Source organism: Apteryx rowi, unplaced genomic scaffold (genome assembly GCF_003343035.1).
Source record: "Apteryx rowi isolate R43461 unplaced genomic scaffold, aptRow1 scaffold_238, whole genome shotgun sequence".
In the NCBI taxonomy this organism is placed as follows: domain Eukaryota; kingdom Metazoa; phylum Chordata; class Aves; order Apterygiformes; family Apterygidae; genus Apteryx; species Apteryx rowi.
The window spans coordinates 917,521-945,263 of record NW_020448730.1 but is presented as its reverse complement, the minus strand read 5'-3'; the positions used below and the strand labels follow the sequence as shown (position 1 = coordinate 945,263).

The following is a 27,743-nucleotide window of genomic DNA, read 5'->3' as shown; positions in this document are numbered from 1 at the left end:
CAATGCCTTGTAGTAAACTAGGTAAAGCAGCCCTAGTTCCTTCAAAGAGAAAGGATGCAATAAACCAGTATTTTCCATGACCATTAAAATTTTTGTATCACTGGTGATGCCTGGAGATGAAAAAAGTATTTTAAGATGTGGCATTCTCCGAATATGCGCATTGCTAACAGCTGACATTGCTGACAACAAGCTGCCTTCTCTTCTAATAGCTTTAGGGCTCTGTTTCAGTAGCTGTTGGTCTGGCCCACAGCTAGTTAGTTGTTCACCCAACTTTTTTTGACTCCCAGATAGAGTATTTTATATTTTAAAAAACACCACATTGGCTATTTAAGCTTTAGGGATTGCATTGTGATGTTTTGGTGCATATATGAACTTTGTATACATAACTTGGCAGCAGAACTTTAACTCATCTTTGGGCCAGAAATGGAAAATATCACTCTGCAGACATTATTTCTTCCTCCTCTGATTCCTTTGACTTCAGTAATAGTAAAATCACTCCAAAAGTGGCAAAGGTCTGAACCAAACAACATTACAGTGAATGGAAAATGCTGTCTTTGTAAAATAAGGCTTAACAAAGAAAGCAATTTCAGTGCACGTAGTTCTATAAAACAGCATATTTTGATGATAGAAAAACTGCTAGTAGTTATGCATACCTTTTTAAAGTCTTGCATATTATCACTGGTAAAGAAGATTGGTGATAGGAGGATAGCGTCTGGAACCAGGTATTCAAGAGGTTTTTTAGTTTTGGGTTTGCTAATAATCTCTTCTTTAGCCTTTGAAAAAGTCATTTTAGTCTCAAATTTTTCATCTCTGAAATGGAACTGGTACTAACTAGTGCTACCTATTTTAATTGGATATTGAATATTTTATTTTGAAATTTTGGTGTATTATATGAAAAGCACTACCTGTTTATAAGAGTATAATATCCCTACTAAGCTAGTTTCTCTCTATATATTAGGCTATACAGTCATTACAGTGATTCTTGGCATACTTTTTAAGTCACCTTGTTTAGAAGTATTTTTTGGAGAACCATAGCACCAACTCTTGTTGAAGACGCTTTCACCAAAACTTTCCAGTACCTAATCTTTTGACTGTTGCATGAATATTTTCCCTGACTTCTATTATTATTTTTTAATCTTAATTAGATGCTGAAGGTTGGCTATTTTTTAAGTATGTGTATATCTATATATATGTGTGTGTGTGAAACTTTCGCACTAACTAATTCACATTATCCTGACATACAATGGTACCATCACAGTTCAGAGCAATGTGGGAGAACAGGAAGAGAGAAATTCCTTAAGCTTCTATTGCCACTAAGAAAGATCTGTAGAATTATATGCATAGGTAACAGTAAAATGAACTATTCAGAGCCAGTCCAAGCTTTTTTTTTTTTTTTTTTTAATGGCTGGCAAGTTTCTTTTACAGTTGGGCATTAAAGACAAGAAATCCTTCTTGATTTTAGTTGTCCAAACACTTGAGATGATATATAAGGGCTTGCAAGAGCTTTGGCAAAGTGGCTTCTTGAAACGTACTGAGTGAAATGGATTAATTTTGGTATTTTGGGAAAAAAAAGATGTAATTTTTTCAGTTTGGTTAGAAGTCAGGTCTTCAGTCCATGTTCCTGTATTCTATCGAACTGGTCTGATTTTTGCAGAGGGAAAGAATTACTACTAATTAAAGGAAAAGGAGATTGTTTAGGTTGGTTCTCAATCTGAGCAGGTTTGTTTAAATACATTAGATACACACATCCAACTGTTTTATTATTCTACTTCTTTTCAAAGTACATTAACTGTGAAAAAAAGTTCTTTGCATACTGATTTTCAACATGAGTTATGTCTGTATTTTCCTATTCAGAATCCTTAATGGATTTCTACCAGTACACACTGAGGCCCCATTACATAAGTCTAGTAGAAAAACAGACCTCTAATGGGGGTATGACAATAATTTACACACATTCTGATGTCTCTTTATACCTCTTCTGCCAGCATAAAACCCCAGTGTAGATAAATAAATAAATACAAATATTTCATGAAGTTTTTCAATACCCTTTCTTTGTTACAAAGGGTTTTACTTCCCACTCAATGTTGGACTGCCGTTATTGCCAGCCCCTCACACATGCAAAAATTAAATAATGGCTGATGCAATTACAATATGTGAAAAAAGTTTGCATACAGTTTAGTTTTAAAATGCAGGAAAGGTCACAAAATAGAGGAACTGAGTGCTCAATTTCTTTTCCTTATATGGTTATATTGTGAGTAGAGAGTGGTTTAGGCTAATCAGCCTTCCTTTACTTGGATGCTCTAGCAAGCTGAACTTTTGTATCAGTTCTTAGAACATAGGAGATATTTGGAATATGGACAATTGAAGATGCTAGCTGATCATGTTTGTCTTTAATACTTCACTACTGGCAAAAGATGAACTAGGTCATTTTATGAACCACCTTCCTCCCTGCCACCCATGTTTCTGTATCAGTATGGACATGTATTGACCAGCAAAGTTTCAGAAGTTCTGTCTTGCCTTGAATGATTAAAAAAAAAACAACAACAACAAAACCCCTTAAACTATCATATCCATGGAGAGCCTGCCTCCTGGATATGCACTAATTTGTCTCGTCCGAGTCTCACATACTTAGCTGGAATACTTCTATAATTCTCTTGGTTTGGTTAACCCTACCACTGGTTCCCCCTCCTGTGGCTTCTCTGGTGTGTTTCCAGGGCATCGTCCTGTCCATTACCCTTTCCTGGAAATGAGACTGCATGACCCATCTACTTTTAGCCTTGAGGATCAGGGCTGTCATTTCAGTTAGTTAAGTGCACCCTTCCATTTCTGTAGGAATCTGACTTACAGCTCACCAGTCTGGGCATAAGTGATAGTTTTGAAAAATATAGATAATTTTTTTAGAGTCGTGTTTGCAGTTTAAAGAGTTATGTAGCTTGACATATTTAGTTCTCCTTCCCTGAGTGAGTTTAGTGCTCTGAATTGTTCTTCAGGATTAATCCTGAAGAGCCTGGGGTGCCTGGAGCTCTCCTCTTCCTCTCGCAGTTTTCTGTTCCTCTGGTCTCTTTGTGCTTCCTGGAGCCGTTTGAGAGAGTCGTCTCCTCTGCAAAGTGCAATGCCTTATCTCACTTGAGCTCTTATTTGTGAGCTTGGATTCATTAAAACTAATTGGATTATCTGAAGTAGCAAGTGTGCCCTACAATGAACAAGGCTTCCCTACTCTAGGCTAAACAGAGTAAACTGTGATGCCTAAGAACAGCCTCATTTTACCAGCTATTTAGTATCTTCCCTCAGTTTCATCAAGCTGAGAGAGGCGCTGTGCTGTCCTTTTAGAAAACAGTTAACTTTCTGCAATATAGCAAATGGAGTGGGGATATCAGGCAGTCATGATAAACATAGTAGAAAGTGTCACCTATTCCTGCCCATTTACATCAGGGTTTCAAAACTAAGAAACAAAACTGTAGCAGAGTCTGCCAAAATTCAGTCGGTTCAGTAACCATGCCGACATGGTGTTGGAAAGCTTTCACAGCTCTGGGTAGTTTCCTATTGTGTTTTTCTTTCATGTGCTATCGTTCCTGAAGCTCTGGAATAGATCAAGAAATGAAGTGTTGAGCAAACTATATAAATAAAACCCTTAATAAAAAGAAGAATAATTGATAAAGGTTAGGATGTGGTAAGTCTCTAATACAGTCTATCTCAACATTGCCACATACTCACTGATATAAAAAATCTATATATAAAGTAAACTCATAAATTATGGGTATGTAGAAACCATTTATTCCTTTAAGAAACAAAAAACAGGACACTTTTGCTGTTGGGTCTGCAAAGTGAGGTAATAATCAAAATGTGTATATTAACAAGTGAAAATTTTAAAGGAAAATTTTTGTAAATTATATGAATGGATTTAGGATATATTTTGACAAATTCATTGTTCTTTTGGAATTTTATGGACAGCATAATGTAAAAACCATAATGTTCTATTATCAGAACTTGCATAAAAATTGTTAAACTTCCAAAATAGTAACCTTTTAGCACTTCCATGGACTTTTCTGTGTTCAAACTGCTTAACAAACATTATCTAATTGATCTTCTGAATATCTCTGTGGGATATAGTGGGCTCGTATTAATGCAAAACTGTTTTAAAATGTGAAGCTCTCTTCATTGAATTTGAGTGCCGCTGAAGGAGATTTCAGATTTTTTATTTGGGAAATCTATTTTGGTGCAGTTCGTGCAACTCTTTCTCCCTCTGGAACGAAGTGATTGTCTGATAAAATGTGAACGTTAAAGACTGAAGCACCACTCTTCTTTATTAAGTAATATCCTTGAAAGGAAAATGCCATAAGCTGCTGATGAATATAACCTTTTGACAAGGAGGGGAAAGTGTTGTTCTTTAGAGCTGTGATTATAGCCTTTCAAGTGGGAATGGTGTAAGTGGGTCTGTGCTCTCTCCTCATGCTTCCTTCAACAAAGGTAACTGTATTGGATATTCGGAATCTCGCTGACATCCACGGCTGGCCTCTGTTGGCAAAATCTCAGGTTTTGGGTTTTTTTTCCCCCTCAGTAGGATTATTTTCCATTGACTAGGACTGTGCTAACATTGGTCTTAGTGTTTCAACTTTTTGCTTGGAGCTTAATAAAGTAAACCAAACTCACTACTCCTTAAAGGGATGTCAGATTTCACTGCTTTTCTTACCGAGTGCAAGCTTTGTCTGCTCCTGAATGTATTTTAAGGAAGGATGTAATTTTAACAGACGTTGAGAATGTAGACTGTGATAGAAAACACAGAGGCAAAACCCACTGGTTCCCGCAATCTTTAAACTGTAACTAACTAAGTTTTCTTGACCCTCGCTTTATGAGAATACCAATTATTTGAGGAAATGTTCCTTAGATCTTTTTTCTTTACTTCAAGAACACTTCCTCTTCTTCCTTTACTTTATTCCTTCAGAGGTTATAATGCATTTATGTTTCATTAGTATCTAGCTGTGTTGGTGTAGTAGGCACTGTACAAACACATAGCAAGACACAATCCGTGGCAGAAGATGCCTGCAATTAATGGATGAATAACAAATTTCGAGAATGAAAATGGAAAGGCACCAGGAGGTGAAGTCTTCTAAACAACACATCAGCCGCAGAGCTGGGAACAGAATATACTTCTTTTAATTCCCAGTTTAGCATCTGTAATTTCAGCAAAAGGGAGCTGAATCAGATGACAGTAAGGTATCTATTTTTAAAGGTATAATCTTGATGAACACAAAAAATGCGAGCCACATACTACATTAAAAGTAAAATATAAAATATATATAAAATATAAAGTTTATTTTTACAGAAGCATCCTCTACTGTTAGCATTGTTCCACAAATGTACCTATTTTTTTGAGTAGTCTGTAAACTTAACAGTGATATTCCAGTGCAATGCATGGAAAGCCATATGTGGCTTTCAGCTCTTAATGTAGATAGGTGGTAAAATGACCGTTTCAGTTCATAAAATATTCAATCTAGAACTATTCAACTTACATGCTAAGAATAAATAGAAAAACATTAAAAAGTTCCAAGAAGTTTTAATAAGCATTTGCTTTTGTTTACCATAGAGCTGAGATATTCACAACGTAGTACTGCACTTGGCATTGCTCTGCATTGTGGACAGACTGCCACAGAGTAAGTTGCTAACATGAGCACGTATAACTCGTAACTTTCTTATTTACAGCTGTAAAGTAGTAATTTACAGTGCAATATGGAAAGGTGTTAAGAACAGATGGTAAGAAAAAAAGGTGTCCTAAACTGGAAATCTAGATTGTCATGCTCTAGGAATTCAGTCCACATAAAAGTTCATAGCAAAAAAGCGATTTTTTAAATATTATTTTATATTTCAAACATTTGTAAGTTAATTTACTGTTCATCAAAGGTGCTATGTTGACAGCTCCATGTAGACTGACCTCCTCTAACAGGCATAGTATGGTCAAGGCCAGTGGGATCTTCCTCGTGCTATTTTGGCCACTTTATCACAAGCGTCACCTGAAAAGTAGGACAAACTCCAAGTTTTCCATAAAGTTCTTTTAATTCTTTAAGATTTGACTCCATCACACTGGTAACTACTTAAATAACTAATTCCAGGAAAAAACACTGAAAATAAGTCATAATGTAATGCAAATTCTTAGGACATAACATTTCAAAATTAGAAGTGTAATTAGTACTATTTTCTTCCTGTAAAGCTCTCAGTTTTGTGTCATACTGTTCTAATGCCTGTTTCCCTCTGATTTTTCTTACTCAACAAGTTCATAATGAAAAGAAACATAAAATTTTGCACTGACTACAATGTAAAATTCAAATATTGATGCTGTCACCAAAATGAGATTATTAGTGTGTTCTTAAATTAGAAGAACTGGTTTATATAAAATGTACATACCTTACTTTTAATGACTTGTAAATCTTGGGAGGAAAGGAAAGCAAATGGAAAATTGGTTTGGATAGTCTTGGAAACAGAAGAAAGTGTTTAAAAAAAGCAAAAGGAATCCCATTGAACTATTTCAGCATCCAAATAAATACCTCACCAAAGGTAATGGCTAGAAATTTCATGAGGTTTTGAGAAGGAAGCTTCTTTGGGGCTTTTCAGTATGTGTTTGTCTCATGTGCTTAATCACCTTGATAAGCCTGGAAATCTAATGACTGCAAAATAAACAAGGAAGCGAAAATAACTGTTCAGTGAAGTTTTGAGTCCTGATGGTTTAGGCATAAAATGGGAGGGGAATCTGGAGGAGCCGTACTATTTATCAACCTGATGTGGGACATGACTTGTTTTCATAGTCAACATTACTGCCGCAAAGTGGAGAATCTCACAGCACACTAACAGAATCATGATGTACATCACCGCACACTTCTCAAGTGTTGATAATCAGGATCGTTCTCTTTCCACTCCATTTTTGGCAGTGGTATAATAATAAATGATAGCTTTCTTCTCTAATTCTTTTTTTTTTTCCAGGGAGAGGAAGGTAAAAATACTCTTCAAAGGCCTGTCCTGTTGTTTATGACATTTATAGGGTAGAAAAGAGATTCCTCCTTTGGGTTAACTTTGTTTCTGATTCGTAATAAATATCTGCTTTGATTTTTTTTTTTTTAAGGAAAACTATTGGATCAAGTAGTCAACGTATATGACTTTGCTTTACCATCTGAGTGTTTTTCTCTGGAGCTTTACTTTACTTTGTTCCTTTGTTTTTTTCTTTCCACTGAATAGCATAGCATACTCCTTAATTTGGTAGAAAGGGAAAGATTTATTTAAATGAAAATGTTTGCAAACATTCAGCTTGCCATTGAATTATGAAAACAAATAAGAAATGGAAATGAAAATTCAACTGTCCTGTTTAGTAGGATGTGCATCTTAAGTCCAGGCAGATTAGATTGGGCAATGTTGTTCTTGCTTCACTATTGTTTGTCTTAGTATTTTCATTCTAAAAAGAGTAACAGAAGCTTGAATATGTTGACTTGTTGTGTTTGATTTTTTTACTTATTAAGTCTTAATCCTCAATTTCTATGGGATAGTTCAGAAGTTAATCATGCTAAATTTTGAAGCTGAAGTTTGTCATGTCCATGTTCATTCTGAAAGCAGTTAAATACTTGAGAACTTGATCCAGTCTCATTGCTAGGTTGCATAAATGTCATCTTTAAAGCCTGGTGGGAATCTATTTTAATATGTACAAAGTTATACAAATTAATTGTTTATTTTCCTACTTGACACTACATATTTTTTCCTGCTGTTTATTAAAAAAAAAAAAAAAAACTCTCAAGTGTTCTTTTCCTCCAAACATATGTAACTAGTATAGGAATTCTCAAACATTGTGAGATTTTTTCACTTTATCATTGGCTTAGAATACAAGAATAAGAAATGGAATTTTAATCTTTAATATGTCCATTCATGTTGAATATAATCTATGGAAAACTGTGTAATGAAGTGAGGTTTCAGCAGACTCTTTTCTAGGTGTGCGTGATATGTGAATGTTACCTTTGTTCCCAAGCTATGATGGAGTATTATTTCTAAAAGACCTGGGACTATTTTGGTCTAGTAGTTGGCATGCAGGGAATTAAACAGCAGGCAAAAAGTAAATATTACAAAACTGTTTCATTCACAGCTTGCTTTCATTCTCTTGTGCTGAATAGGCTCTCCTGGGCGGGGGGGAAATGCTTTTGTAATTGAAGATTAAATTGTCATATATATACAGTTTAGCATCTTCTGCATTCTTAAATGTTCTATTTTACAATGCTAATTTCGGGTATTACAGATTTTATATGAAAAATATATAAAAAAAAAGTGGAATAAAAATCCATTATCCATTATAAATTCCAGAAATACTAATCCAATCTCTTTATTTACCTTTGAGAATATTCATTTTTAATTTCTCACCATGTGCGGATGGAAAGTATTTGAGTGATGAAATTTTTTCAGGGTCACAGAGTGTGTTTTTTTTCATAGGTATGTGGCTTCATGGCCAGATATGATTTTGTTTCTGTTTCTGAATACTCACAGAGTTGAACCAATGTTGTTACAGTTTTGGAGGAGAAATTTGACTTGAAAATGACCTGAGATATAGTTAATATTTCAAATTCTTTTCATTTTTTTCCCCCTCTCTCCTAAGGTTCAATTAATTGCACTATGTACCTAAATGTTATACCAAGTATGTTTGTTGGATTTTCTGCTTCCTTAGATAAGTAAGGAGTGAAAGTTCCTTGAATAGTTGTTAAAGCCTCCTTTCCATATAGACTGTCGTCTTTTCTCTCTCTTGTATACCAACAACCAAAAGAGGATGTAGTTGCTGGAGTTAATATTTGTTCATAACTGCCAGGGTTATGAATGTGATCCCTACAATAAGGATTTGTCCTATAAATTGTTCCACGTAGCTTCATGAACGTCCAGGCAGAGCGACTAGATCGTTCATTTAACTAATTCTGTATATAAATTGATGTGAAGATTTATACTAAGTTTTTATAGCTCAAGGAAGCAAACAGACTGTGGTCTCTGTATTACTTTTAATGCCAGTTGTGAGATTATCTTGTTTTATGTGTGTGGGTTTTTTTTCTGCTACTATACTTCTTCCACTATATCACATTAAGTTAAATTGATCGTTCACAGTTAGTGATGAAAAAGTTTTACAAGTTTAGACAAAAGTCTGAATGGAATAAATTTAGAATGTAATTGTAAGGCAGATTACATCCAGATATTGATTGATATTAAAAACATGGTACATAGCAATTTGTTGATTGTAACGTAAGGTCTGTGCATTAAAGAGTATATTAACTGTTAAAATAATAATGTGTACAGCATGAATTGAAGTCTACAGGAGAAAAATTTTACATTTTACAGTGTTAAAAGGGCCTTTTAGTGTAACATGGATGAAAATATGAACTGAATTATTCTTCTGTACATCCTTTCATTTATGGAACTTCTAGTTGGTTGGGAGCAAATGACTTTTCGGTAGGAAATAGTTACCAGTCGTCTAAATGATCACTTAATGCCATGCTCTGTTACGGGATATTAGAGTGAAAACAAATATAGCTACAGACTATTTAGAACCTCCAACTGCTGGAAACTGAGTGGCCAAGTACTGCAGAAACAACATCAGGGTGTGTGTTCACAAATAAGTTATGAAACATTTCTGTTTTTCTTACAAGTGTGATGCTGACAAGCTGGCTAGGGTCACATTAGTTGGTGTGTGTTGGTGTTTGCTGTGTGTATTAAAAAAAAAGGGGGATAATTTCAGAATTTTGCATGTTCTGCTAACAACGAATGTAAAAATTGAGTGAATTTGAAAATATTTTAACAGTGTCATTTCACTGTATAAGAGAATGAAGAGAATTTTTGCGACACTTGTCAATTTAGTGACAAGTAACTTTTGAGTTAATTCTATTCATATAAAATACTGGGCTATAATGAAATGATTCACAGAAGTGATAGCTTCAGTTTGCATGCAAAGTATTATATTTTGGGGTTTTTTTCTTCATCTTTACCAAATGCCTTGTGCACAATCGAGTGACGTTATGTCTGTGAATCCTAAAAGGATTTTGTCGGTGCTTGCCGGTAATGATTAGTTTATTCTGCTCAGAGGAAAATGCTGTTTGCTGTTGTTTTTGTCTCTGTGGTGGGGTATTCTGGACCAAACCTCAGCAGCTTCAAAGCAATGTGCTTTCTAAGGATAAAGAGGTATCTGAAATAATCATCGTCCTATTAATTAGTGTTATGTTGAAATGATATTGAAAGTTTGTGCTACTCAGGCTAGGTGGAAGTTCCTGTAAAATGGGCTTGAGTAACTGAAGAAGCAGAGTTTAACGGCTGTTTGCGCTAATGTTTATGGTTTGTGCATCTGGAGGGAAGAACAGTTTGCCATGTATTGTGTGTTTTGTGGAAAGGACGTGCATCGTCTTTCCATTATTCTTGCTCATAAAAAATACTTGTGAAAGTAGAACTGTTTTATGAAACAACTTTGATGTATTATAAGCATGATGTGTTTTTTCATGTATACACATAAACTGTAATTATAATGCCAGTTAAATTAGCTTCCTAAATGGTGAATAACATGGGCCATGTTTTATATAAAATGTTAGTTCCAGTTTCTTTTGTAAGTGCACTTTTTGTGCAACTCAGCAACACTTGCAAAAGGAACACATGTGGAGCCTTAAATATATTTTACCTCAAGTCCTTTATAGATGGGATATAAAAGCACGCTGTATAACATAATAAATTGTATGGAAAGGAACCACATGTTTTCCAAGGAGAAAATGCATTTTAGTGATCTGTGTAGTATGGTTATAGCCATATGGCATGCTTTTAATCCTGGTTACTTACCTTACTGTTCTTTTAATTCCTGTGTCATTTGTCAGTTTTCATACTTCAGTGAAAGCTGTGTCTACTTTGGGAAGAATTCTTGTGGTTTAGAGTAGATAGGCTTAAAAAAACCTCAAACTATGAAGATGCCATAGTTCTACATAGAGCTCTGAGGATTTTATTTTTAGAGGTGAAATAAAATATCCCTTTGCTATAGTTGTTACTAAAGCACTGAGCTATATTTTGTTTCTAATGTTCCCTTTCGTCTTCCCACCCAAAAGCTGTATGTACGCAGGATGTATGCACATCACTGCTGCAAAATGAAAGTCTGACCGTAAGATGCAATGATACAGAATAATGGGGAAAAAAGCAAATCCCTTCTCCCCTTTCCCTAAAAAAGGCTTCTTTGTGGGGTTTGTCTCCCCAGGGAGCTTCCTGGTGCTCAGGTCCCTTGTGCGGTGTAATTGGCTTGTCAGTCTTTCTGAATCCTGTTTTCTCCTCTTGACAGCGTGGGGTAACCTGGGAAATGTTCTCAAGAGCCAGAGCAAGATCTCCGAAGCTGAAAGCGCCTATAGAAATGCCTTGTACTACCGCAGCAACATGGCCGATATGCTTTACAACTTGTGAGTATGCACGGTGGCTTGCCAGGGGGTCGGCTGGCCCGTGAGGCCAGCGGTGAATGGACCTATTGGCTGTAGATCCTGGAGACGGAGGTGATGGGAGCTGTTGCTTGCTAATAGCCGTCCCCTTAATCATGCTCCTTAAACCATGGGGTGCACAGGGCCTTTTTTTTAATCATATTATCATGTAGTTCGTGTTGCTGTTCTGGTTTGGAGTGGGCAAATCTATAAGGTGTGGATTCGTATAGCCAAAATGCAGAGTCCATTTAGAAGGTAAGTTTAGGAAGTGCAGATGAGCCGGCGAGAATAACGCACCATCTCCTTCTGACTCTGCTAAAATATGAAAGTGTTATTTAGCCTTCTTTTTAAAGTGCTGATATGAGGAGTGGGCCTCATACTTTCTAGCATGAGCCAATACCTCTCAGTTAGTTCCAGGGATCTGGAGTGTTAAAATAGTTAAATAATTTTCTTCTGTGGCTGAGTCTAAAGGAGCATAGCTTCAAGAAAGGTTAATTACTAGAGTTTAGACGTGTTGTAGGTAGGCAAGAGACTAAATCCGTGAGCAGCAAAACAATTATACAATGGGAAAAATATTTCCCGACTCATTAATGCTGGGCTAAATCATGAACCCAGAAGCTTGCTTTGTGATGACTTACTCACCTTTGCGTGGGAGTGTGATCATACCGCAGGGCACAGTGGGGGGGCGGGAAACTCTGGGTGCCTTGTATTTATGTCCCACGGACCTTCTCTTCAAAATTGCTCTGTTTGTCGCTTTTCTCCTGTCCCCTCATGCAATTATCCACACGACTGGAAACCTCCGAGCTGTCCTCTGCTGTGCAATGGAGTCATCGTCCTCAATTATGATAAACTGGTTTTGCTCTGTGTGTGGAGAACAAAAGCCAGATGACTGCCATTCATTGTGTAATAAAATAAATAAAAGCCTGTGTGCAATAGAAAAGTGCATATGTGAGAGAAACAACAGATACAAAAAGTATTTGAAAATATTAAACCTCTTAAAAAAAATCAGTATTCTGCCAGGAAGTCCAGTTTAAAATGGCCTTTTACAATATCTAGAAATTAAATTTTCCTTAGTAGGCTTGCATTAACTTTTAAAGGAAAGGTTGCCCATTTCATTAATTTGCCTTACTGTTAAATCCACTGGGAACTTTCCTCCATTTTTTTTCAAAATAATTTAATGATAGAATATCTGTTCAAAAAAGAAAACTCTCTATATACCTATAAATGTATTTTAATATAATAATAGTACAATTTTTATATTATTATATGCATATGCACGTATGTGTGTGTGTGTGTATATAAACATACACACACAGTTTTGCCTTTGTTAAGCATGTGTGAAAGTAAAGGAAGTAGAACTGTATTCAGACTAAAGTGTATGTTATATAGTATGTGTATATGTACACATATGCAAAAGGGATCTCTAATTTTTAACATTCTTACTAGTATCTTAAATAAAATAGAAACCTCTTTCTCTTAAAAAAAAAAACTCACAAAACCGCAAGTTATTCCACAAAAATGAAAAAAAAAATCTTACTTTAAGATTATTTTAACTGTTCTTTTTCATTATGCAGTTTCTATTTTTCTGTGTTGAGTGCTTTCACATCCAGCATGCAAACTAGATGGTGAGTGAAGCAGACTTTGATATTATGGAACCCCAGACTTAAGCATAAACTCAGAAGAGCTCTCTTGCAAGTTCAGCGCAACCCTGGCATGCAGTTCTGTAGGAGCCTTTTACAAAAAAATACTGTACTCTGGAAAAGCATATCTTGTCATGTGCTTACAAGACGCCAGTTAGGTTTATGGTTTCTGTTTTTCAGTATGTGCCTTTAAAATTGAAACAGTCATTTAATAGAGCTTTATAAAGAAAGCACTCTTCCAGTCATTTCTGATTATTAGGTTTTGGGCATAATAGACACTAACTGTATTTTACCCTTATATACTCTTCTTTATTTTTTCTCAACATTTGTGCCACAGTATTTGATATAAATTAATTAGTGCCTGTAGCCCAGTGTTCATATACTGCAATGACAAATCAATGTGCTATCTGACTGGGGAACAAATTATTAAGAATTAACTCTCCATTTTCAGTGAGTTATAACCAGGGATAAATTATGCAAACAGAAGAACTTGGTGATCTCTCTTTCCGTCTTCTCTTTCAAGAAGCTGTTTTCCACTGAAATGTGCTCTTGACTTAGCAGTTGTTTTTTAATACATTAAAACTTAGAAAATGTAGCAGATTAGATGAATGGCTGCTTTCAGTAATGTATTTTTATTTTCTGACTGTTATAGCTTATGGCTGAGTCACGTCTACTTTTGCCATTCAGGACAATTTAAGTTGCATAAATTTAGAGTTCAAAGCAATTATATAATCTGCATTGGAAGGTTTGCCTGATTCAGAACATGTCATTTCCCATATTGTTCAAGCATGACAATTACATAACCATAAATAAATTCCTAAACTTCTAGAGAACAGCAAACATGTAATAGAGACTAAATGATAAGGTACTTAATGTGGAGAAAGAGGATAAAAATAATATGAGTCGTCAGTCATGTATGTTAAAGGGAGCTGATTGTTTCAGAAAATGAGCAGACCTTGACAAACTCTAATTTACTGGCAAGGTTTTTTTTTTCAATTCTGCCTTCTCTATCTACCAGGTACCTGGGAAATAAGAAAGATTGTAATCCAAATTGCATCTTTAATGAAGTTTTTTTTTTTTTAATAAAGTTTTTGCTAACTTTTTTAAGGATGGATTGGTGGTTCATCACTACCATGGACATGTGTTAAAATGGGTTTGTTCTGCTGAGGCTTTTTCAGGTCCAAATATGTGCAAGTGAAGCTGACTGTGACCCAGACTATCCTGAGGATAAGATCACTGACCTGGAATTTAGGAGACTTGAGTTCAGGTTAAGGACTCGCGTTCTTTCTGAAAGCTTGTTCACAGAAAGTCGGGTGGAAAAACTCAAAGGGTAAATTCCTGGCAACTCTGAAACTGGTTTAGTTTTTCATACCAACTTCAATGGGGTGAGGATTTCACTTGTTTTATATTATAGATAGAGAATATATTACAATATGATCTTAATATGGTAGTTTGTGCTTCAAAAACACATATTAAGTGCCCCCCCTGTAAATAACTTCTCTGGCATCTTGAGCCTGCACTGCAGATAACTTTTACAAATAAATTTCAAAGTTATGTAACTGCTGATTTCAGCTAGATTTCATAGGGTGGTAAATCCAGCAAAAACGGAAACTTTTTCCTATGCCTTACCTTTTTTTTTTTTTTTTTTTTTTGAGAATTCCATGTATTTTAATATTGTAAAGGACCAAGGACAGAGCTATAGGAAAATGTTATTTTGTTCTCCCAAACTAGGCAATGTTCAGTAGATTAAAAAGAAACTAGTTTAGTATGGCTGTTCAGCCTTTGTTGCATTATGAGTGTTTTCTAAAGCTCATGGGGTCTTTTGGTTTCAGATTGCTTCTAATTACTGCCTAAAGTCAAATTGCTTTTCAGTCTGAGGACGGTTTTTGATATATAATTTCATTTTTGCTTAGGCCTAGTTCTGCTCAGAGTATTCTTATATCATCTGTACTAGTAATCTATGTTAGCTTGAGTTTTTCAGCAGGGTTTAGGTATGTTCACTATCTCATATAAACATTGAATATGCCTTTAAAATGGTATTAAGTAATGGGTATCAATGTTGAGTTGTCAGAGGATACTATGCCCTATAAATGATAAAATTCTATTGAGCAGCTATGCTCTTGTGTTTTTTCTTTTCCGCAAGTATCTCATTTTGAGTTTAGTGGCTATAGGTCTGTGTGTACAAGACTATTTTCAAACAATTTAATTTCCTTGAATGAGTTCAAAGTATACTTTTTCATAAATTTTCCTTTGGCAAGCTTAGGTTATTACCTCAATAAATGAAGTTTTTTTAGATTTCTTTTAGGTAATCAAGTCTCCAATAATAACAGAAATTTTAATTCTATAAAGTCTGTGATTGCAGTAGTATTTTACAGGCAAACTATAGCTCTGCATCCTTGGGTGAAATCTCTGAAAATCAGTAAGAGCAAAATTCTTGCTTGCTTCTTGTAGCTAGCCTACCTAACATCTGAAATTGTGTTCCCTCTCTCTCTGCCTTTTTCAATGCTGGCATGAGAGTTTCCTTTGCTGAGCTTCGGGAGTTGAAAAGCCCTAAAAGTACCCTCAGCTACTACCCGGTGTTGAACTATGGTTGAACCTGTCCCAGACAGAGAAGATGCACCACTCACGTAGTAGGAAATGAGTGAGGGCCCGGTTCCTCTTCCTCGACAACACAGCAGTTTTTATAATCCAGGATGCTGAGTTAAAAACAAGAGAGAATGTATTGCCTGCTGTCTGTTTAAGTTCTTGATTATTTTTTCTCAGCAGCGAATGCAACCCAGTTACAAATCTATTTGGAAATGATCCATGCTTTGCATGCCAGTTCTTCACATATCAAAACCAGCAGCAGCAATTTGCGTCTTACTGTAATCACGGTTGTCTGTATGAAGTCTCCATGTAGGGTGAGATTGGCTTTTGAGGTGGCACCTGAAGGCAAGTGAGGTGAGCAGCGCTGCCCTGCGGTAAACAGCTTGGCTCCCGTGCTCTTCCCCAGGCCTCTAGCATGGTGGGAAGCACACACACTTACATACATTTTGTCCCATTCAGTGACCTGGCCTGGTTCAATTGCACATTTCAAAATTTGAAATTGAAGTGGCTTATAGTTTCCCCCCATAAGTTTCGTCCACACAGCTAAGCTGAACTTCAATGTATTTTACCAAATGAGGAGAATAATTTCCTGACTCTGGAAGGCATTGCAATTTAATTTCACAAAAGGCATCACTCATAAGAGGCTTTTGCCCAGCTCTGGCGCTATATTGCCTGCTGGGGCCTGTCAGGTGGGTATAGACGCCTTGTCTGAGGCTTGTCGGCACGGCACGACCCTGACCATGACCATGACATCCATGACCCTGGATGGGGTGAAGGGCAGGAGCAAGGCTGTTCGTCTTCCCTAGGGCAGCTCCCTCCATCAAGGAAACTGGGGCCTTGAGAGATGGTGCATTTCTGAAATGGTAGTAATCCCAACTCAGTTGCCCCAGTAATAGGGAAAGGGGAGGGAAAAAAATGGGAATTCTATTCAGCGACCAATCTGCTTGCATTTGAAAAGCTCTTCTGCAGAAATGGTAGAAAATGATAGAGCTGTTACTGTTCCCTGAAAGACTTAAGATTTTTTGCTGGGGGGGAGGTCTTTTTTTTTTTTTTTACTAATGGGGTTATGGATTGCTACGCTTGATGAGTTCTGCGAAAGGAATGGGTATTCTGTGTTATTGCTTGCTGTATTGTTTATGCTTGAGTTCTTATTGATTAAAAGAGTAGGGTCTATGTGCCATTTACGTGTTTGCTAACAGGATGCTATTGGAAAGCATTGCCCATGTTTCGTGCTCCTATTGTTCCTCAATGACTGACTTGCTTGTTAAAGAACCAAATTGTAGATTCTTACAAAAAGTTAACAGTCATTCGGATGAGTAGTTAAATGGCTTGATTGTTAAAAAACAAAAGCCAAAAAAGCCCCAAAGCCTTAACTAAAGAGCAGACTTAATCGCTTCATGTACTGGGCGGCTGCAGCATCCATGCCCACCTTTCTATACCCAAGTTTTGCAAATGAAAACGGAAAAGTTGCCTTAAGGCAGCAAGGCACATCCTTTCTTCCTACATGGCTAGAGAGGGAATATGTGGGAATACCAGAGGCTTTTCTTCCATTTCTTACTTGTTGGCCAGTATAGCATCTAGGTAAATATAGTTCTTTGTGGCCAGTGCCACCTGAAATCAGTGGGATGGATGTATATTGAGGCAGGGATGAAGTGTAATGATGGCAAAATAGTAACTAACAGGCCCCATAAGTGTTTCAGTAAGGTATGCATTTACCTTGATGACAGTTATGTTTCCTTTATATTGTACTTGGACAAATTACACCAGCTTTAGTCGCTGAGAAATTTGCTCTGTAAGTAGACCAGCTGGCTTTAATAGGACTACACCAGGAAGAAATTAATATGTAACTTGAGTAAAAGTGGTAGACTGTCTACCCACTGTTTGTATTTTGAGCCTGCTTTTCAGAGTTTTGTGTCATTGGTATTTAGTGACTTTAGGTCAAAACCAAGGCAGAGAGTGAGGACAGGAATGTTTCTCAAGTTGTTGGTGAAGCAAAATAGGCAAAGGTTGGCAGCTTAAAGAGTTCAGGAGAGTTGCATAAAACAGCTCATTTGGGGGAATGCTCTGCTCCACATGTATTAGGATAGGCAGTCCTATCTATAGATGCATCATTTCTAGCTACAAAAACTTGCTCCCATTTTTTTTTCTTTCCTACCCCCCAAATTAGAAAAAAACCAGGATCCTGAAAGACTTTCTAAGCACTGGGTGAAGTCTGCTACTGCTGCAGCAGTTAACTCATATCCTCCATTTCATAAATGAGTCGTACTGCACTGTAAAATTAGCTAGTAGCGGCGTGGGCAAAAAAATCCTGGTGTAAGGCTGTTCCAGAATCTTGCTGCTGTGATAGTTAGGACTTGTCTCCTAATTCATCCTAAATTAATTCTTGCTCAATCTATATGCGTTTGTTTTGGAATCCTGTAGTTTAAGCAGTTTTTTTCTTCTCCAGATTTCTAGAGAGAAACTTTATTCCTCCACAGGACTTGTTTTACTAGGCTAAAGGAGCCATTCGCTTGTCTGATTGGTTTTCCATTGGCTTTCCGTTTTCCCATTTATGTGATTAAATATTTTTTGAACAAAATTTGCCTGTTTCAATTAACATTTTAATTTATGCCTTACCTCTGGGAGGTGGACTGGAGGGAAAAAAAATTTTTTTTTTGAGCTGCAAATTTGAAGTAACTGTTTTTTTTTTTGTTGGAGTTGGGGGGAGGATGTTGTCATTTAATAATGCTTTTCTATTTATTTAGCTTGGTATTCTTAGCAACTGTAGGAAACTTATTAAAAAGTGCCAGGAGCCTTTAAGATCTTCTGCATTCATCCAAATTTATCACTTGAGCTTACTGTGTTATATCAAGCGTATTTCAAGGATGTGCTTTCCTTTGTTCATTCTTGCATGAGGAAGAAGGAAAGCTTTGTGTCTTTGTAACTAAAAAGGATAGATACATACTTAATGTGAGCCAATTGTTCTGTTCCACCACTGGCCTATCTTCAATGCTTTGCACTGTATCTCTTCTTTTGTATTCTTTCTGTCCGTTCCTTATCCCCCCTGCCAACCTTCTCCAAAGAGGAATGATCATTTTGGAGTGTTAAGAAAAAAAAAAAAAGAGAGAAAGAGAAAAAGGGAATGGCACATAAGGGACAGACCCACTCATGGCTATGAGAGGAAGTTCCTTTTCAGTCCTTTGCCCTGGCTGCCGCACAGGGTTAGCTATTAAATATCCCACAGTACTCACAAGGTGTGAACTCCAACCGAGGCACGTTCATCCTCTTCTAGAAATTGGTCATTCAGAGCAATTTTTTTTTTTTGCATTTACTGTAAACAGAGGATTTGGCAATGTGATTATGTGTAGATGAAAACCAACCCTCTACTTTAAAAAAAAATGGAGTAGAACTGTGTACTTTTATGTATGTATTCGTTAAACCTGATAAATGCCCTTTGAGCTCTATCTTTTTATACACGTTTTTTTAAATATCTTCAATGTAATAAAGCATAATAATAAGCATGGCAAACAGTTTAAATTGTTTGACAGAACTTCTGTACAACCATGGTCAATCTTCCTGAAAGGAAATTTTTCAGTTTTCTACTTGAATTGGCATGGAAAGGTTTCAATTTCAAATTTTTCAAATTTTGCCACTAGTGCGTTTTTGTAAGAACACTTCAGTTTTAGTGATTTTTGAGTATTTTTGAGATCTTTGAGATTCTTTAAGAGGAAGGTAGTAAATGCATTTGAGAGTAAGACAGAGAAGGCATATCTAACTTTGCTGTCGTGGCTTTGGCCTCCAGTCTAAAGTGAAAGAGAGTCTAAAGTGAACTGCAATGAAAAAGGAAGCATTTTTGCAGCAAAATAACCCATACTGAACCTACTTCTGATGGAGAAGGAAAGAACAGCTAACTAAACTTCCAGTTGAAGCTTGGTGAAGAATCGTCAGTGTAACTTAGACCGCAGAGGACAGCGGTGTCCTGTAGTGATTGCTTGTGTGGGACCCCTCCACTCTTTCAGGAAGGATCCCAAGACCTGACCCGACTCATGGCAGTATTTGCTCTACGGGCCTCTTTGCAACCATATCTAAAGGAGGTGCTCCTTTCTGATATTCCTGCCCTGATCCCATCTCCTTGCTGCATGTTTGTCTCGACAACTGTGGACAATTTTCAGGGCCGGCTGCTTTCAGAGGCAGCCTCAGGGCTTGCTGTCTGCTACCTTGATGCAGCAGGAGCTTAACGGCGAGATCTCTGCTCTGTTTGGAGGTCTGCTCCCGACACTGCCCTTCCCTCCCGACACTGCCCTCCCTGTGTCTCAGCTGAGCAAGTCCTGCACGGTGTGGCAAGGTTGAAGTCATCTATGTCTCAGACCCTTGGGTTTGCCTCTCCAATGTGTAATGTAATGCATAGTTGAAAATAAGCATGATTTTTGTCTTGGGGGTAGCTTAGATATTATGAAATGCTACAATGGAATAGAGAATATAGGACTCGAGGTCTGCGGATTTTCTTTAACTAATTCTGGAAAAAAAACAGTTTTTCATTTGATCTTGGGTATAACTGATTTAATTTTTTAGCAAAATAGAAAAGATTTATCAGAAGGTGTTGTAGGTATTTACTTGTAGAAACTGGAGATGCAAGCAAATATTGAATGACTGATCATTTATATTCCTTCTGTGCGATGAATAAGGCAGTAGTCCAGTAGAAATAAGTGAGCAATAACGTAATTAGAGACTGTAATTATAATACATATGCTAAAAAGAAGAGTTAGAAATTTCATAGGCAGTATTAATTTTGGCAGTAACTAAAGTATTTGATTTTAGGTTTAGTTGCATCTTGTGTATAATTAGATAAAGGTTGGGTGAGAGTAAGCATATTTATATGGCAGCATTTTGTTTGAGCTTGAAGCCTAGAGAAGGTCTGATTTTTCTTTTGGGAAGGGAAATATATCTGATCTTTAAACTCTTCTAATTTCATTGCAGTTTCAAGAATGCTTTGCCACTTTAATGCAAGCTTCATGATCTTTACTTTTGTATCTATTTAAATAAATATTTTCTACCTTCTTTGACGAACATCCAAGCCAGTTATCTCTCAGAAACAGACCCCCGCCCTCAAGTTTTAATTTTATTCAGCTAAAAATAATACTTTTAAAATTTTAAAGCCTTTTCCTGACTTTGTTTAATCTGAAACTAGAACTGGGCCTCATAAATCTAATTATGTTTTGTATTGTCAGAAGCCACAGGGAAAACCAGAGGTCAATCAGAACCAATTTCATAAGAAAAAGAGGCAGTTTCATGCCTGATCAAGGTTTTCTAGTTTATATACATCAGTTGTTGTTGTCGTTGTTGTTGTTGTTGTACCAAGTCTCATAAGAAATAGAAATGAAATGCTTTAATTATTTGCTGGAATTCAGTACTCAATCTTTCATCCAAGCAGCTTGTTGTATATGTGTGAATGTCTTTAATGTAACAACTTTTAAAAAAAAAAAGAGTCTTCTGGAAGAGAAATAGCAGGAAAAAAATAGAAACCAAACCCTTAAAGTATCAAGTAATTAATCAAGAGTGCCAGTACCAGAGCATGTAGTGAAAAGAGATGATGAATTTGATAATAAAGATAGATAAATGCATTTTTAATCCAAAAAAGCATAAATGTCATACATTTACCAAAGTAATTTATTTTGTTCAAGTTGAGCAATTAGCATATTACTTCTCTCAATATATGAAAATATTTGTTCCCAAATTGTATAGGAGTATTTAAAAAAAGACGCAACTTAAATGTTAGACCATGTAACCCACTCATTTTTGTGCTAATTCCATTGCCATCAATAGAAAACTGGATCAAGATATCATAAAAGTAATTTTCATTTGAATAACTGCAGTCTAAAACTTTTGAGTAAACAAAATCCAAGTTCTAGAAATTTCAGAAAATGTTACTACTATCCTGAAAATCCAAACATCTTGCCGCCTGCAAGACCCTTAGTGCAATGCTTGTAGTTAAAACAGAACAAAAGCTTGGTCCCATGCCAAAAAGTATCACGAATGTGATTCTGTCTTTGCTCAAATTGCTGCAAGTACTAGTTGAATGCAAGTTGTGTTAATTTGATAAGTGACTTACTACTAAATCCTAGGTTAGTTCTCAATTGCTGGATCAAAACTGAGGCCACACGGTGCTGATGGAGAGGCCATACAGTTATAAAGAAAACAGGATATATTTCTCCTTTCTGTTAAATTCTAACCCAACAACAGAAAACAAAAGAAATTGGAAGCGTTTTTTTTCTTCAACTAACCTCCCTATTCCATTCTTCCCCTAAAATCTGCTGGCTTCATTCAAAAAATTTGCCTTGAATTTTGGTTCGTCCAAATCACGTAGGCAGGGGGGAAAAAATCTTCTCTGATTAGAGACTAAAGATGGAAAAAATCTAACCTCTGTGTGGGTTGAAAAGCTATCATCAGATAAAAGTGTAGAGGAAGAAGAGAAAATTGCTGTAGGTTGGGGAAGTTACAAGTAGATATGGTAGCTATTTATTTTATGAGAGAGGGTTACATTTATTTTTTCTGAGTAGTTTCTGAATAGGTGTACGAAGAGGGACATCTACCTCTGGAAAATGAGGTCTGAGTCTGAAGTCTATAGTGACTAATTATTGAGGATTTTTTAATCTTTGTGATTTTAAGACATTTGTATATACTCATTTCACTCTCCTAAAGCTTTGGGAACACTGTAATGCTTTGGGCATTCATTTAAGCATACAACTGTGAATTCATGTTAATGATGTCCACACCACTAATTTCTCACAGATATTTATTGATGGCTGTTTTAATTTGTATTTCACAAAGGTGTTTGTCTTAAAAGCTCATGAACTGGGAAACTAACTGAGAACTGGAAGAATTCTGGAGTCCTTTTCGATAGGTTTTCTGTGATTAAACTTGTTCCCAGCAGAAACAAGACAGGAGGGGGAAAAAAAGGGGAAGAAAAAAGGGGGGGGACGACTGATCTAGGTGCCTAGCCATAGAGTGAATAATCTAGAGAAATTGCTCAGCAACGATTGGTTAAGGTAATACATGTGAGGTGTTAGCTGGTCAACTTTTATTGTACGTTCAAAAAAGATCTGTTTCTTTCAAGAAGAGAAAACAGGCTAAACGTGATTGACAGTTAGGTACAAATAGCCCCAGCATATTCTAACTGCTTTTAAAAGAATAGCCTTACAGTTTACCATTTTCTCAAATGAGTAAATGATTCTCCGTGTTTCCAAGGAAGCTGACGCTACTGTATTTTAACATCTGCCTTGTTAAAGCCATAAGGATGCACCTGACATCTTTGAATTAATCCTGTTTTAAGATGAAATAATTTTCCCACTGGATTGTTGGTAATGTGGATATTTATTACTTCTCTGATACCAGTCAGCATATTTTTGTTTGTTACCTTGGTTTGTTTTTATTCTTGTTTTATTTGAAGTGATAGGACATCAAGTACATTTTGAAGTTTCTCCTTACAGTAACTTCCTTCTCTCTCTTTCTCTTTTTTTTGTTTTTTATGTTTTTCGTCCTTATGCAGAGGATTACTACTTCAGGAAAACAGCAGATTTTCAGAAGCATTACATTACTATAAACTGGCAATTGGTAGCAGACCTACATTAGCTTGTAAGTATTTCAACTATGCAAATTTGCATTACATAGACTATTTTTTTTAAGGAATCTTCATATGTTTTAATAACACTGTTTCTTCATTTTTCGTTCTGAAAGCAAAAGGAGAAATTGTTCAGTCTTCAGTGAAAGCAAGTGTTTATTAAGCTGCATTTACTTTGGCATTGGGGGCAGTGGATTGAAGGAGGCAGATAGTGCTTGAACACTTGGCAGCTTTGGAAGAACCTGAACTGTTTCTGCTCTGGGGTGGTGACCCATGGATGTGTCTGCCCAAATTTATAGGCTCCTGTTTCCTCTTTCTGAGTGCCAGTCTCTGATTTTTATGGTACAAGGTCTGTACCCTTCTTCTCTCTGAATCCTACTAAATTTTACCTCTTGCCTGTTCCTCTTTCCTACAGTGGTTGGACTATGTTATAGAAAAGCCAAATTAGATTATTTTGAAGTAAATTGAAGATCAGATAAAACATAACAGAACCCCACTGAAAATTTTTCCTCTCTTCACAGCTGCCTATTTAAATACTGGTATCATCTTGATGAACCAAGGGAAGCCAGAAGAAGCCAGAAGGACATTCCTGAAGTGCTCAGAGATCCCTGATGAAAATTTGAAAGATCCTCATGCTCATAAAAGCTCTGTTACGAGCTGTCTTTACAATTTAGGAAAACTTTTTCATGAACAAGGACACTATGAGGTGAAACTCCAGATTTGTCTATGCTATCGTCAATTCTCATACCCTGATAAAACCTCCTTATACAAATAATACCTATTGCTTTCATCAAGACTTTCAAAATACATCGCATGTATAAAATGATTAAATTTCACCAAATCATGATGATTATTCTCTACACTTTGTAGAGAAGAAAAGGAGGTGTGAAGATGTTAATTAGCTTGCAGTGTGATGTACTAGTGTCAGAATCGGCACTAGCATGTGTGTTAATTCATTCTTTTTGGCTTTGTCCCCATGACTGGTATGCGGAGGATATAGCTTGCTACAGGCCAGCCAACCTAAAGTGTTTGGACTTTTTAACTCAAAATAGAGTAGTCCCTTTTTAGCTGAAAAAATGCAGTTATGGTTGCTATTGAGTCTCCAAAAATGAGAACTAGTTGGAACAATTCAAAACCTCAGTGATTAAAAATATTCCAGTATGTGCTGTTTTCAGATAATACTGCATGTGATAGTTCGACCCGAGTACTAAATTGGGCCAGATTTTTTTTTTAACGTAATTGCACGCTGCACCCAGCCTGTCCCACTTATGTGTGGGAATGAGACTGTTGTGATTCCTCCCAATTCTCCCTGCTGAAACGATTACAAGTGGACATTTGCTTGTGATTTTGACCTCTTTTGGTATTTGAAAGAAAGTCATTCTCTTTTTTCATTGCCAGGCATACTTCAGAACAGAAGTTACACATGCTTTTGATTTATGTAACCCTTCTTGACCGCAGCAGTTAAACTCGGCTGTTTGAGATTAGGCACGCACAAGCTCTGTGGATTCGCCGTGATCTGTCTGCTGTATTCAGCTCTGTCAGATGGCAGTTACTAATTGGTTAAAACGCAGACACAGACAGTTAATACATCCGTAAAGATAAGAGAGCAGCAGCATACTGCACGCATGGCCGGCAGAGTGTAGAGTTGGAGTGCATCGCCGGGGAGGTGCAAGCGATTATAAGAATATAAAGCATCAGGCTTCTGCCTGGTGGTCATTGCAGTCCGACCCAGGCCTGATTTGATCATACACTGACATTTTTCAAACATATTTCAGCCTTCACAAGCTGCAACTATTTGATGGGATGATGGGGAAAATGATGCAGAGCTAACGTACTGACCAGGAAGCACCCGAAGTGCTGAATGAATCATTAGTGTGTTATCAAGTAATTCAAAGCACAGCATATTCACAAAGGGAACCCAATTTTGGAATTCCTGACTATAGTCCATCTCATCTGTTCTGTGGAGCAAAATACCAGTTGTGAGGATTATGTTATGTTGTTACTTGGTGGTAGGCAATTATTCTTTATTTTTAGGTCACTTACTGTAGCTTAGTCATCTGAAAATCCTTTGTCCACAGCTTGATATTAATCTGTATTAATATATATTTATAGACTCAGGAGTCTTTGCAAGGTTTAAAAAAAAGGTTCCTTTTATTTCCACCTGGCAAAAGAGTTGCGTTATTGGAACTAATTTGATCTTGTCAATGAGCTGCACTTAATTTGGTAAGACTTCTGTAAATGAGAAATGTGAGCTTCCTATGATATTTATGATGTAGATATTTTCTCTCTCTGCATCTCTTCATTTGGGGAGGATAGTTTGTATTTAATTTCTGTGTGAAAGTTTGCTTTTGAAATTGGCACTTTAATAATGGTTTGTCCCACCTGTGTGTCTCTTTTCAGGATGCCCTAATGGTTTACAAAGAAGCAATACAGAAAATGCCAAGGCAGTTTGCACCACAAAGCTTATACAACATGATGGGTAAGTAAAATAGTGTTTCAGAATAATGCTCGAGGAGTCAGACAGGGTGAAACAAAAGAGCTTGGCCAGGCAACTGGGACTCAAATGAATTAGCTAATAAAAAAAGAAATAATTGCCTCCAATAGATTTTAGCCAAATTAAGTTCAGACTTTAAGTATCAGCAATTGAAGTGCTGGATAAGACACAATGTATGTTTGAACTGTTGGTTACTGGTTATTTTTAAGAGTGCAGCACTTTTACCTTTAGATTGCATGGGTGAGTGGGCTTTGCTGCCTTTTGAGTCTCTCATCCAGTATCTTGTATGAAAATCATGCATATTATTATTATTATTATTCTCCCATTTAGTTATCTTTCAAGCTAAGTAAAAAAAAAAGCATTTACTTCATAGAAAATGGAGCAAGAAGTGACTACGATTATAACAAAACATATTTTAGTGTAGGCATTTGATGTTAAATTACCTTGTAAACAAATAAGATGTCCAAACAGGCCCACAGAACTAGTTGGATTTTTTTTCAGTTTGTGACAAAGTATGATTTCTCAGCTGATACACTCTTAGGGAGAGGTCTACAATGAGAAGGTCCTTCCAGGACCAGCCAATCTGCTCTTCAAAATTTTGGCAAAATCCCTTGAGTACTGCAAGAACCATTAATTTAGCTATGAGGGCTTTCTTTTTTTTTTTAAATCCTAAATTAAGGTCCTCATAGTCTTCATCACATCTTTATACAGAAGACATTAAGCAGGCAACAGGGAAAAAATGATATGAATTATTAGTCGTGTTAGTCAGATCTGTTAAACAAGATGACAGTTCCAGAGATGTTTTTAAGTAGAGTTCTGCCTGAAGGGGAATGTGTTTCTGCCGGCTGACCTGAGTCTCCGACCAAGGAGATTCCGTGAGCTCCTATCTAGGATACAAGGGGTTTTAAGATGCCTTCGAAATAGTTTGATTAAGGTAATAAAAAATGCATATAGAAACAATTAGGATCAAGAGGAAGCACGTGAAAATTTTTCTCCCAAGGCACAAAATAATACAAGAGTATGCAGTGGTTGACACAGCTGTAGTAAGGAGAGTCCGTTCACTTTTCTGATTGCTTGTTTAGGAAATATAGCTTTTATTAGCTCCTATAAGTGCTTCACCATGAAAAAATCTAAAATTTGTAGTTTTATCTGGTGCTACATGTTTGAAAATCTCTGTAAACCCTAAATTAAATACTTCTATTGTCACAGTGATAAGGTATCTAATGGCTGTAATACTATAAACAGTTCCTTAACAGCACATATAGTTCAATGGAGAGTTACTTCTGAAATGCTGAGCTTTATCAGATTAAAGCTAACGGCTAAAATTCCTAAAACACACAAGTTGGTTATTGCATGTACATTTGTTCATAAACAGTCTTTAAAGGGTGTTTTAGCTTTAAACAGAGTCTTTAAACAGAGCTGAACTGTTGTTTTGTTGGTTTTATTTATCAGTATTTGCTGACAAATTTAATGGGGTTATTGACAGTCATTACTCTGTGTAATTAGCCATCTGCTTATTATTGATGTCCTGTAGTGACTTTTGATGTGCTGCAGTGTTCCAGGAAACCCTCAGAAGTTTGCCCTCTGTAGTGGGCAGGCACATTTTTCATAACCCTGGGAGAAGTGCTCCTTACAAGTACAGAGATTACAAAATGGAAACCAGCATTGTTTCCAGCCCAGTGGTGGTTTCATTACAAAACGGGCCTGTGCCACCCTCCTCCTCCTCCTTCTGTGAATAGATCATTATGACCTATCAGGTTCTTTACTATTTTACTCTTCTTTCCTCTGGTTACTTCTTTTAGGTTCAGGAGGCCTTTCTCAGCTCCCATTATAAGCACTGTCCATGAAGTCCAAGTTCACTCTGTTTCTGGGATTTGCATTTATTAACAAACAAAGCAACAGAGAGCACAAAGACCAGCTCAGTCCTTTGCCCAGGCTTGGCTGCTGCTGTATTTCTTTCTTCTGCTGCTTAGCTCATACTCTGG

The 27,743-nt window shown here is 36.6% G+C and overlaps 1 protein-coding gene across 1 annotated transcript in view; it reads left to right on the top strand.

The window, feature by feature from the left end:
- The window catches only part of TMTC2 (transmembrane and tetratricopeptide repeat containing 2), a 147,804-nt gene that overhangs the window by 50,529 nt on the left and 69,532 nt on the right, over window positions 1-27,743 (top strand). Inside the window, exons 3-6 of the mRNA XM_026066102.1 lie at window positions 11,312-11,426; window positions 23,193-23,278; window positions 23,786-23,970; window positions 25,665-25,743. Of these exons, the coding sequence (XP_025921887.1) occupies window positions 11,312-11,426; window positions 23,193-23,278; window positions 23,786-23,970; window positions 25,665-25,743 (465 nt within the window). The remainder of the gene's footprint in view (window positions 1-11,311; window positions 11,427-23,192; window positions 23,279-23,785; window positions 23,971-25,664; window positions 25,744-27,743) is intronic.